The sequence below is a fragment of the Lepidochelys kempii genome, chromosome 10 (assembly GCF_965140265.1).
Source record: "Lepidochelys kempii isolate rLepKem1 chromosome 10, rLepKem1.hap2, whole genome shotgun sequence".
In the NCBI taxonomy this organism is placed as follows: domain Eukaryota; kingdom Metazoa; phylum Chordata; order Testudines; family Cheloniidae; genus Lepidochelys; species Lepidochelys kempii.
Window position 1 is genome coordinate 51984909 of NC_133265.1, and position 13259 is coordinate 51998167.

Sequence of the window (13259 nt, forward strand, 5' to 3'; positions counted from 1 at the left end):
GCCAGGCCAATCCTATGTAACAGTAACATCTAGATAGGAACAACTTCTAGCTTTGATTTTGGTTTCATAAAACCAAAGCCTAACTGGTGAAGGGTTATTTGGCAAAACCAAAGCTACCTTGGTTTTTACCAACCTCTGTCTTCATGTGCATCTCTTAGAAACTAATTAAGTTTTTTCCTCCTCTCAGGTGGTCAGCTGATAAACTAGTAGGAAAAGAACAGAAATATGTTCTATACTGAGTTATATAACCCCCAAACACCAGCTTCTTCTGACCCACATCAGGTGGAAAGAGCTTAGCTAGCAACTTACAAATAAGAAATCCAAACTGTTTTATCACAGAAATCTATGATCAAGTTAGCAGCTGCACTCCTTTTGGTGAGCATTCATTTCTATGACACTCACCATTGCATGTGCATTCCTTACGTTACCAAAATATCCAGCTTATTAAGATTACTTCTATTACTTGCTTCAGACTTGGACTGTTTGCACTAATATTTCAACCACCCAATCGTGGAAGGAAACTTTCCCTCAATAATAATTCTTCTACGCTAGTCCTTTTATTAACTTAAAATCAGATCCACTCATGTGTTACCTATTCTAATCCAGGTCAGACAGCAGGAATGTCTGGGGACTTTTTTGGGGGGTTCTGCATACACAGATATTTGTTTGCTGTGTTTTGAGGTTTAAGAAAAACAAGCAGAGAACAAGTCTACAAACACTCATGAAACAAGGGCTTCCTCTTCCCCATTTTCCTGACAGCTAAATATCAATTATTAGGGTTACTCTAACATAATTAAATTAAGTTCATATATGGACATGGAGAAACAGCTTTTTAGACAATTGACGTCAAACTGTTTGCACACCAAATTATATTTGACATAAGTGCTGGAACTAGAGGTGCTGCCAGTTGCATCCCCTGGCTTGAAATGATTTCCATCATATCCAGGGTTTACAGTTTGGTTCAATGGCTCTCAGCACCCCCATTATGAAAATTGTTCCAGCACCCCTGACATTTGGGCTTACATTTGGGCTTACACAGCACATTGCATTTGTAGCTACTGCATAACTGATCCCACCTCCTTCATGCATTTCCGTGTGTTGAAACAGTCCCTCATTGGATGGAACTGATTCTCAGTGTCATTTGAGCTAAGAAGATGTCTAAACATACCCACCTTGCTTTCTCTATATACTGGATGCTGAATTGTATGTTTTGTCCCTAGCTGCTGGCACTGGAAACAGCTCTGTACTGCACACAGCCCAATAACCCCACGCCCCTGGAAATGGTTAATAACTTCAGACACATTCAGGAGTTTGATGAAAGGCTGGTTTCTGTCTCCTTCCATCAAGGTAAGTAAAATAAATGCCTGTGTAAAGAAATGGTAAATAGTTATGCATGTGGATTTGGAATACTAGGTGCCTATAGCATTGCTTTCGTTTCTTCAGGCACAAAGAGATCAGTAGGAGTTTTCACACAGTATTGTTTCCCCTTACATTGCTGTCTCCCTTTTTCTCCTCTTACAGTTGCTTACATGAGCAATTGTATGAGAGTAAGGTGTATACAAAGTTCTATTTGTCACCCATTAGGATCAAGTGAGCAGATCCCACTCAGTCATTGTCCTTTGATCTTGGAGAGTAGAGTGAGGAAGATCAGGCAGGGGAAAGTGTATTGGGAGCCTCAGCCCTTCCTGTCATGTTCAATGGGAAAATAACTTTTTGTATTACTTACACTAGACAGTTTTTCTCTCTAATTTTAAATCTTTTAGTTCCAGTCACTGTTTTAAGTGGCATTATGATCACCTACACCCTCCAGTTCCATGTTGCCAAATTTTCCTCATTTTAACTAGCCTATGTAAGCTTTTATCAATTAACTGTAGCATACTCCATAACTGCACTGCAGTCCCACATCTCTGGACCCCAAACGTATTGTTTAAAAACTTCTGCTGAGGCTCCAATCCTGCTCCAATCAAAGTCAATTACAAAATGCCTGCTGACTTCAATAGAGACAGGATTGGGCCCTGGGGAAATTTCATGAGATATGCAATTTGATTTTAATACACAAAAGAAAGGGCAGAACTTTCCACGGCATGTTACAAATTGGAAATCTAGTAATGCAGAGAATAGTGGAAATGTATTCGTTTTTATAAGTATCTGATTAGAATGAGGCAGAATATGTTAACCTTTGGGGAAAAAACTACATACTTTTACATTTTGGATTGAAGAAAGGCCATTTTTTGATCCAGTCTTGAGGCCTAATCCTGCCAGCATGTATGAGAATAAAATTATTCCAATCCAGTGACCACTAAACTCAACAGGTGTCTTTCCATGGGCTCTGAATTAGACTGTAAGTGTTTGCAGGGTCAGGTACTTAGCTTGTGTGTTTTTAATTTAAAAAAACAAAACAAAAATTGCACCTTGACATTGGAAAGAGAGTTCAGCCACGGTGATGTCAAACTCAGCTGGTACATGATAATTATTGTGCTGACCACACTCTTAAAAGGAATCATAATTTTGCATTGCAGGGGGACTGTTTATGGGGAATTACAGAGGATGTCCTTGAGGAGTTTGACACCTAGAAGTAAAAATAACTCATAACAATGGATTGCACAATCCATTGTTATGGATATAAAATTAGCCATCTTATTAGGTTGAAGTCTAAAGATACAATTGGTTTAAAGAATTTATTATGTAGTGATACATAATGACAATTGTGTGTGAGGGGCTTTTGCATAAATGCCTACACCTTTGATGATGAGCTTTGCTGCATCTCAGTAAGGTTTACTTGGCTTATTTGTGCAAAATGAACTGTAATGACCAATGTTTTGCTCTGAAATCAGTCAAAACCATTAAGTGGGCTATCACTGAGTTGTACAAAGCCCTTGGAGTGCTGGCACATTCAATGTGTTGCTTTGGCAGATGGGTCTAAGTCAAATACTACACATCTTCAGACTGATGACTGAAGCTTAAAACAAATTAAGAATCCAATCCAGCCAAACAGTCAGTCTGCAGATTAATAAAGGCACATGTTAGTCTATCCATTACAAAATCTTAAGGCAACAGTATCTACTTGTTATTCCACTTTTTGTCAAATGAACAAAACACAGGCAGGAAATTGTGCCTCTCTCAGGAAATTGACCAGACTAGCTATCCTGGAATAAACTATTGTGCAATAGTATTCAGAGGGGAACTCTATTCTGGAATAAATCACTTTATTCAAGAATAATTAGTCCGCAATAACTATTCTGGTCAATTTCCCCCATGTAGACAAGCCCTTAGATAAACATACAACTACAAAACAGACATATGAAATTTAGAGATGGGCCCAAACAAATCCCAGATTAAAAACTCCCCCCAAATTGGGGGTAGTTTGGCTCCATATATGATCATATCTAGCCCCTTCCTCTAATGGGCTGCATCAAAACTCTGGCTCCAAAAACCATGGAGGTTTGGAAGGGTTTGGAATCCAAACCCAGATATGCATGAAAATTTGATCACTGGCCCTAACCTCTACAATGGGCTGAAGCAAAGCTCTAAACTTTGGGGTGTGTGAAATCCAGAGGAGGCTCCAGATTTCAGTGTTGTGGCTTGCACCCACTTCTACTAAGATGTACATACAAAACCTCTGTGAGCAACATCTTTATCCCTTTAATACACACTATACGGGAGTAAAACACAATCACAAAGACTTCTATTAAATGTGTAAATGCCTTGTTCTGAATGATTACATATAGCCTAGACAGTAATATTTTAAATAAATAGACATATCAATTTCCTTGCTCTTTAAGCACATTTTTTCTGATCAGTTCTAATATTCATTTAACTAGACATTCCTTTCTACTTATATTGGAGGGGGAAAAATCTACAATACAGAGCAGGCTGGATGTATTATAGTTAAATAGCAAAGCATGTCTTCCCAGTTTTGTGATATTTTCCACGAATATATTAAATTCCCACACCTTGTCTTCTCCAATGCTTCCGTGTCAAAGGCTACTTTGCTACTTACACTACTGTGTCTCCTGATTTCTAATTAATTAACCACGCTTGCTGGGAACTACAAAATAGTTGCCTCTCAGGGAAAGCCCTTATGGAGCAGATGCATTTGAAAAGGTCAGATTGGCATTTTGGCACTAATGGCAATTCAGGGAACTTTCAAACGTGCCTTTAAACTGAATCATGGATTTAATGTACCTCGGGTTCACTCAGGCCTCATTTCTGTGCATATAAAAGTCAACTATTTTCACTTGCAGCACTTGAGGAGGGACAGTAGTTTAAGAACAGATGCCTCACCTCCCTACATTTTTGGTTAAAGTATGAGTAAAATGTATCTAGAGTTAACAGACGTTAATGGTGAAGGGGAAGCAGTTTTTCACTTGATGAAAGAGGTCAGTATAACACTTTGCATTTAATTAGCACCTTTTACCCCAAGTTCTCAAGGCATTTCACAGCCCCCTGGCAGCATATTCATTATCTCCAATTTACAGATGGGGAAATTGAGAAACAGGAAGACTTTCTCAAAGTTTTACAAAAAGAAAAGGAGTACTTGTGGCACCTCAGAGACTAACAAATTTATTTAAGCATAAGCTTTCGTGAGCTACAGCTCACTTCAGCTTATGCTCAAATAAATTTGTTAGTCTCTAAGGTGCCACAAGTACTCCTTTTCTTTTTGCGAATACAGACTAACACGGCTGCTACTCTGAAACCTGTCGAAGTTTTACAGGAAGTCAGTTCCAGAGTGGGACAGAACCCAGGAGTATTGGCTCCCAGCCTTCTTTGAACTGTTAGATAACACACCTGCCCTGTCAAAATAAAATGCTCGATGACTGCACTTCTACAAATAAAACTTTCAAGACTCTTGAATCTAACTCAGTTAGTAGTTAACAACTAAAAAAAACCTGGCTTCTGCTTTTTCCCATCTTTATTAACAGAAGGGATAAAATATCTCAAACACTACAAACTTAAATCCCAATCTAAAACCCAAGTGCAAGTAAAAAAAAAAAAAAAAAAAAAAGCCCATACACAAATAAACCTAAATTACTGTAAGGACAGTTCTGTGATTTTGACTATAAAGAATGAGTCTGAAGTCCACCCAGTTTTAAGTGCCCAGCTTTAGAAATGGTGTCCATTTTATAGTCTTGAAGCTTTCAAATTCCACTCTACTGCGTGAGTTCTACCGAGTAACAGAGAGTTGCTGAAAGGGACATACTCTTCTACATAACAGATGGAATTTTAAGACTCCAGACAACTGGAAACGTATTTAGTATACCTGAAACATTTAGACCTTTTCTATAATGCCCTTATGTCACTGGGCATTAGACTTAGATTTACATTGTAAAAACACTTAAATCCAAATTGGCCTGACCGTTCCCCAAACCAATAAGGGGCTGTTTCCGATTTAAGTCAGTAGAGCTATGCTGATTAACACCACCTGAAAATCTGGCCCTAAATGTTTCTAATAGCTGGAATTCACAAAAAGCTAAGATGGCTAATTTTTCTGAAAGGTGAGGTTCATAATCTTCTTCATAGATAAAAACGTTAGGGTCTCCAGCTATTTTGAGACAATAGGGGGAATAGGGTGACTTTTCTCTTCTGTATTTTGTTTTTTTGCAATAGGTCAAAATATTTGTAAATACACTAAGGTTTGAACCATAATTTGTGTATCATATTTTGTTCATAATGGGAAAAATCAGGTATGAAACTTGAGTCTACATCACATGCAAAATGTTAACATATGGGCAAAATAACTTCAGCATTTAGTTGGCAGTATGAATATTGACATTAGTGAACCAATCTTCACCAACCTCACTATTTTGTTTGATCATTTACTCCACAGCCCATCAAATGTGTTGCAGTCAGAAGTACCCAAGCTGGAATTTCAAGGACTCCAAAGTTCTAGGGGTCTAGGGGATCCCAGGTTTCGGTTTGTCCAACTATAAAGATAGGGAAGTACTTGCTAGAGTCAGATCAGGGTTCAAATGTCTAGCACCCCGAAAATGAAGGGTTTTAGCCCAGGCCCATTTTTACTGTGAAACAAACAGCTGAGCAACATTCACTCACACCTCCACCAGGAAAGCAGAGGTGTGATTCACTGAGGCTACATCAAAAACTGCTTCCAGGCACAGGAAATTTTTTGAAGCTGCAGTCTTGAGAACTGGAACATTCTATAGCTATCCTGTATTAATTATCTGACTTACTGTACCATCCCTGCTTATGTACCTATATTTTTGTTCCCTTCTGCATGTTTTTTTTATTCATCCAAGTAAACCCTTCTCAAATTAAATTTGATTTGCTCCGGCTCAAAGAAAAACAACTAATTAGCAACTATAGGTAGAATCCTTCTCCTGGAAGACCCCTACTCATACTTTTTTCTCCTAGTCAAAATTCTCATTGCTTCCATCAGGGGATTCTACCCATGTAAGGGGAGCAGAGTACTGGAATCCGTCTCTGCTCTGCAGAATTGAGAGTAGGACTGTGCTCTTACTCTAAGCTTCTGCTTTGGAGCTTCATACCAGCCACAGTTTGTTCTGCTGGAAGCCTTGCAAACTGAGCACTGTATTTCTTAGAAGGACACTGTCAGTGTAAAAACCAAAAATGCACGGTTGTTTGAAAATGCTTTGCAAATTCTTACAAGTAACACATACTATTGCTATGACTGAAAGGGGAAAATATTTTAGTTTTATGTCATGCATTTGTACAGTCAGTTTCATTCTTTCATCCTCTATACCCCCTCACCCCCCCCCCCCAGTTTGTTGTTCTTCCACACAGACAAGAGGGAGAGAACTACTTTTTTGTTTTTAAATAGGAAATTGAGATTGTAAAACCACAAATAGGTAGGGAGCTGCCAGGGCACGTGCAAAACTTTTAACTCATGTTTATAAACTTACTAGGCTTCACTAGTCTTGATGGTGTCTCTTTAAGATGCAGACAATTTCCTAACTCACTGTCATGATGTTTTAAATATATGGGGTAAAATTCTGGTTCCATGAAGTCAGTGGGAACTTTGCCATTGACTTCAATGGGGCTAGGATTTCACCGAAGATTTTTAACTCCCAGGTGTGCAAAGTGCATTTTTCTCAGGTTTTTTTAGTTAATTTTTAAATGCAGTTTATTGTATCAAGAGATCATTGCACTATAGACCTTGCATTATCTCCAATTACAACAGTGGGTAGGGTGACCAGACAACAAATGTGAAAAATCGGGATGGGGGTGGGGGATAATAGGAACCTATATAAGAAAAAGGCCCAAAAATCGATGAGGAGGTGTCAATATCAATTTTTTGGGAGAGGACTACATCCACCCTGACTAAATTGGCCTTCAACATTGGTTCTCCACTTGTAAGGTAACACCCTTCTCTTCATGTGCCAATATATATTGATGCCTGTATCTGTAATTTTCACAGCATGCATCTGAAGAAGTGGGTGTTTTACTCATGAAAGCTTATGCCCACATAAATCTGTTAGTCTTTAAGGTGCCACTGGACTCCTCGTTGTTTTTGCGAATACAGACTAACACAGCTACCCCTCTGATAAATTGGAAATACTTTCTTATTTCATGTAAGCAAAGCCCTGAGTGCATTGGGAATAAATTACTTTAGTGACTATGTGCAATTCACAGACAAGAAACACTGGTCATCTCTAAATTTTTTGGCAGTTCTGCACCTTGACTTTTTTCATTGCATGCTATATAAAAGCTGTGATCAAAGCATCCCTTCCACTACTGAAAGTACACAATCATTCCTTATTTTTTTCAGTAGCTGCAGCAAGTATCTTGTTCAGGAAAAGCAGGATCTTTCTGCTGCATTAAAACTAAATTCCAAAGGCCTTTTTCAACTACTTTTCCTATTTCTTAGACTCTGTCCCCATATCTGATTAAATATTATTCTGTCCTCCTGTATACATGGTCTCCTTTGATTAAAGCCATGGAGTCACTACGGTATATAGCCACAGTAAAGTAAAGACCCATTTTTCCCTTTGTCAACTGAAGAACACAGGGATCTTCAATCCAGTCAAAGAGGCTCCTACTTCAGATTCCTTAGGACAGAAAAGTGGTAGTCAGTCTCTCTCATCTGCCTGATTTAATGTGCCTGACAGATACAGAACTGTTCAAAGAGACATGCTTCATGCCCATGTGCTATAGATTTAAATCAAACATACAAACACTGCCATGGGAATACTTGCTCTTAGATCCCTTGGAAGACTAGTCCACAGTCTAATGGAAGAGATGGAAGTCCAGTATTGATATATTTAAAACTGGAATAAACTCTAGCAGATATGCTGTAAGGGAAACCTTTACTGGCACGGGTGGACTGAATAAATTGGTAAATCAGTGCTTATTCTAAGCCCTTCCTGTCATGCAGCAATCCCTTCCTAAAGAGGCTTGCTATGGGCAGAGAGGGAAGTGGCTGGGGAAGAATAAAGGCCAAGCTTCCTAGTCATATAAACAACCTTATCCCACATTTGCTGAGGTTCACCAATGTATCAAATTTTTAGTTCAAGCCTCAATTAAGTAGGTGGAAATTAAACAAGACATGTAAGCCTATCTATGTTGGAATATATAGTGCAACAGTCTATCCAACGACACTCAGTTTCGCTGCTGCCTTTGAATTTGGGGTAGAATGAGGATTTTATACTATTCCCTTGACCATGTCACCATTAGCACTTTCACAGGCTAATGTTACAGAAGAGCAATATCCCAATACACTGCAATTATGATTACAAATACTCCAGTATTACAAAGCCCGCTTTACCCAAAATAGACAAGTAGTGACCAGTAAGTTTACCAGACCATCATAAATACTAAAACCAACCTCTCACAGATAGATCTAAGCCAGTGCTAGCTGTATATATAATACTATGAAGAAAACAAGTCAAATGCCTGCAAACAGAGGTCTACTATACAAGCTGTTTTACTCAAATGTCAGGAAGTAACTGTCCAAGTTTTGCACATATTGCCACCCCTCACTATTCGGCAACAAAGTAATTGTTCTAGAGTTTTAATCTGTGCCCTGCAGGGCAAACGTGCCTTTTAAAAAATTACTAAACTGTTAAAGAGAAGTAATTTGTGCATTTTATTGTATTTTTATATAATAAAGAGGTAAAGAGAAGGAAAAACTTTGATGTTTCCTTTACTTCAGTGTTAGGAATCCTGACTTCCCTCTCTTTTGGGGTGTGTGTGGGTGTCTTTCGAGGACCTGGCTCATTACTATACAGGAAACTGAGACATGAGATGCAACTCTGCCAGCCACCAATTGAGGGAATATTGAGTCTTAATCCTCAGCATTCCCTCTCCTCTTACTTGAGGGTTGGGAGAGATTAGCTCAGGTTTCAACTTCCTGTGACAGGTCAGATTTCTTTGATGTTATGCTGAACACAGGTAATTCTTGCCATCATAGGCCATTCTGCCTCCTTAGCTACTTCTGATGCTGTGCTATAATAGGACAAAGGAACTCGAAGTCAGACCAATGCACTTCCTACTGTCTCATGCTTCAGAAGATCAGATGATTAGCGGTAGCATACAATTGTATATAGTAGGAGTTTATGCCTTTTTCTTGAAGTTTCCAGAATTAGTCACTGTCAGACAATGAATAACTGGTGCGCTCCAGTATGTCTGTCTGTGATCCACTCCAAACCTCTGTTCTGGCCAAACAATGTGCAAAGATTTTAAGGTGTCTAGGAAGCAGCAATTGCAATACTAACTTTAAAATTTCTCAGATAGCAGTGCTTTAAGTGACAGGCAATCTGTAGGGTCTGTCTTAAAAGTCACACATTAAAAATGTCTACAAGACTAGTAGCCAAGCAGCACCATTTTACCAAGAAACAAAAAGTTATGAGGAAAATACCTGATCTATATTTCTTTAATACTCATTTCCAGTGTAACCTTAGTGATTAACCTTTCACTTTTTCCCTCCCTGCCCCCTTCATTTTGTCAAGATTCAGTACCTGGTGGACTGAGCACGGGTATGTTGTTGGATTGCTAACAGCATATATACACAACAGTGATCTTTGTGATTCAGATTGATTGAGCTTCTCTTTCTATGTCATTTTCCATTTCTGTCTTAAAGTGACCTTTCAATATCTAGTGTACCTTTTTGCTGTAAGTCCTGCCCTATGGTTAACACTAAATTATATTGAATTATAATACATGATTTAATTAACCTAAAACAAATCAAATAATATACTTTTTACCCATAATCTCCAAGTGCTTTACAAAATGGTGTAAGCATTGTTGTTACCATCTAACAGGGAACATGAAGTGACTTGCCCAAAAATCACACAGAGTCAGTGTCAAAGCCAGGAATAGAGTTTAGGTTTCCTGTCTCCCAGTCCATCCAAACAACCAAATAATTTAGCTCCTGTTTGTAAGCAACATTTCCTTTAAAGACATTCCGAATATGTACCCCACAGTACATCCTGCTGTTCTCACACCAGGAACAGTCTCTGGGGTTACTAGGACAATGAACCAAAAAACCAACAACCCTGCAAGAGCACTGTTAACATATGCATCTTTATGCCAGTTGAGAGCAGCATGATGCAGAGCTTTTTACAACCACTTCTGCTAAGAGCAGGAACAAACTTCATTTTGGAAGGTGGAAGAGATGGTGGGGAAGTGCATAGGGATGTGTTTTTATCAGGCAGCCACAGTAGAGCAAAACCTTATTGTGCACATCCATGACTCCAATAGCAGCAGGCCTACAGAGAAGCCTTTCTGACTTCCAGAGAGGCAAGAATAGAGACAGCCATCTCTTGTTGAGCATAAGGGATACAAGGTGGGATTATTGTGCTGTTTTCATGGAGTGCAGAAATGCATGTCAAGCCAGCGTTTGGCCCTTTGTTGATGATGATTAAACTCACCCCAATTATTTACAAATATCAAATCTGCAGAATCTCAAGCTTGAGAGGGATATCCAACACATCATCTCCGAAGTGCTTACAGACATGAACTAATGATACTTTTTAAATGTTATATTAATATAATGATTTAATCCTCCACCTCCTTTAACCTTTGTAGCAACACCTGAAAATAATATTCTCAATTACAAAACACACCACCTGCAGCAAGGACTACATTCAGCTGTGTTCTTTGGTCATGGAAAGAGAGCAGGAATTAGTTTGGCATTCTCTCTCATTTGGGTCTGATTCTTGAATTTTGCCTGTACTGAACAGAGATGTTAACTGACAGCAGGCATAAAGAACCCCGATCCTGTAAGCTGCTCCATGACTCCTGTGCCAATTGAGTGCTCCTTGGGGCTCTGGGTGAATATAGACGTATGCCTGTGTGGATCCGATTTCAGGATGGGGTCTTCAGATTTGCATCTTTTGAGAAGTCTACCTAGTAAAGGAATAAGTTTGCCATTTTACTTCCTTAAGTAACTTTGTACATGAAATAAAGAAAGAAAGAAAACAAACCTGTGCATTTTCCTCCTTTTCCTAGGTGTTGTACTTTCTGTTGTGTTAGCCAGTGTTCTTGGAGTTATCATCATGCTTGCAGTAGCCCTTTGGCTGCTTAGGAAGAAGAGGTAAGAGATTTTGCTGTCCCACCTTTGTTTGTTTAAACATGGTAAATATGTTGATTCTCCTCTATGACTAGTGGACCTAAGCAGATGAAACCCATTTCATAGAAAACAGAGAATAAATATGAACTCAAGCTGGTGTACCGGAGATGACTTTTGTCCCAATGTACCTGTCCCTCTACCCTAACCCCTACAGAGGTGCTCAGTTTTTTGCCAAAATACCTCAGCAATGCTCACATTAAACCCCCAGTCAAGGTTCCTTCCCCACTCTGAACTCTATGGTACAGATGTGGGACCTGCATGAAAAACCCCCTAAGCTTATTTTTACCAGCTTAGGTTAAAACTTCCCCAAGGTACAAACTATTTTACCTTTTGCCCTTGGACTTTATTGCTGCCACCACCAAGCGTCTAACAAATATATAACAGGGAAAGAGCCTGCTTGGAAACATCTTTCCCCCCAAAATCCTCCCAAACCCTACACCCCCTTTCCTGGGGAAGGCTTGATAAAAATCCTCACCAATTTGCATAGGTGAACACAGACCCAAACCCTTGGATCTTAAGAACAATGAAAAAGCAATCAGGTTCTTAAAAGAGAAATTTAAGTAAAGAAAAAGTAAAAGAATCACCTCTGTAAAATCAGGATGGTAAATACTTTACAGGGTAATTAGATTCAAAACATAGAGAATCCCTCTTGGCAAAACCTTAAGTTACAAAAAGACACAAAAACAGGAATATACATTCCATTCAGCACAGCTTATTTTATCAGCCATTTAAACAAAACAGAATCTAAACGCATATCTAGCTAGATTGCTTACTAAGTTCTAAGACTCCATTCCTTTTCTGTTCCCGGCAAAAGCATCACACAGACAGAGAGAACCTTTGCTTCTCCACCCTCCCCCACCCCCAGCTTTGAAAGTATCTTGTCTCCTCATTGGTCATTTTTGTCAGGTGCCAGCAAGGTTATCCTAGCTTCTTAACCCTTTACAGGTGAAAGGGTTTTTCCTCTGGCCAGGAGGGATTTAAAGTTGTTTACTCTTCCCTTTACATTTATGACAGCCCCAAAGATAAGGAGTTCAGAAATGAGGAAAAGTCTTGTAGCATGCATCTATGGAGAGTGGACTGAAATGCTTTCGGTCCTGGATAGCTCCAGGGAGCAGAGGCTAGGGAATGAGCTCCTACCTTTCTGGGGTGGACAGCTGGCTAGATGATGTGCTCTCTCCCAGCATTTGCCATCTCTCACCTCCCTCTATTTGTTCTTTCCCTGATCCCATTTCTGTTGCTTAAAATTTACCTGCTTTTAGCTGCTCTCTGAATCTGCTACTGTGCATATGCAGTTGGAAAGGAAGTCAGACTAGAAGAGAGTGGAGTTTTAGAATAAATCCCTACCACAGGAAGGGTTATGTCAATTAAGGGACAGAGTCCTATATGATATATATTGAGAGCACTTGGTTTTTATAGCTGTCATAAATATAAAGGGAAGGGTAAACCCCTTTGAAATCCCTCCTGGCCAGGGGAAAGCTCCTCTCACCTGTAAAGGGTTAAGAAGCTAAAGGTAACCTCGCTGGCACCTGACCAAAATGACCAATGAGGAGACAAGATACTTTCAAAAGCTGGGAGGAGGGAGAGAAACAAAGGGTCTGTGTGTCTGTCTATATGCTGGTCTTTACTGGGGATAGACCAGGAATGGAGTCTTAGAACTTTTAGTAAGTAATCTAGCTAGGTATGTGTTAGATTATGATTTCTTTAAATGGCTGAG

At 39.3% G+C, this 13259-nt stretch overlaps 2 protein-coding genes across 5 annotated transcripts in view; one reads left to right on the forward strand and one right to left on the reverse strand.

The window, feature by feature from the left end:
* Positions 1–13259, reverse strand: part of APH1B (aph-1 homolog B, gamma-secretase subunit) — a 112319-nt gene that overhangs the window by 63640 nt on the left and 35420 nt on the right. The window lies entirely within an intron of this gene.
* CA12 (carbonic anhydrase 12) overlaps positions 1–13259 on the forward strand; it is a 44279-nt gene that overhangs the window by 30009 nt on the left and 1011 nt on the right. The window contains exons 8-9 of the mRNA XM_073303582.1: positions 1221–1347; positions 11425–11509. Of these exons, the coding sequence (XP_073159683.1) occupies positions 1221–1347; positions 11425–11509 (212 nt within the window). The remainder of the gene's footprint in view (positions 1–1220; positions 1348–11424; positions 11510–13259) is intronic.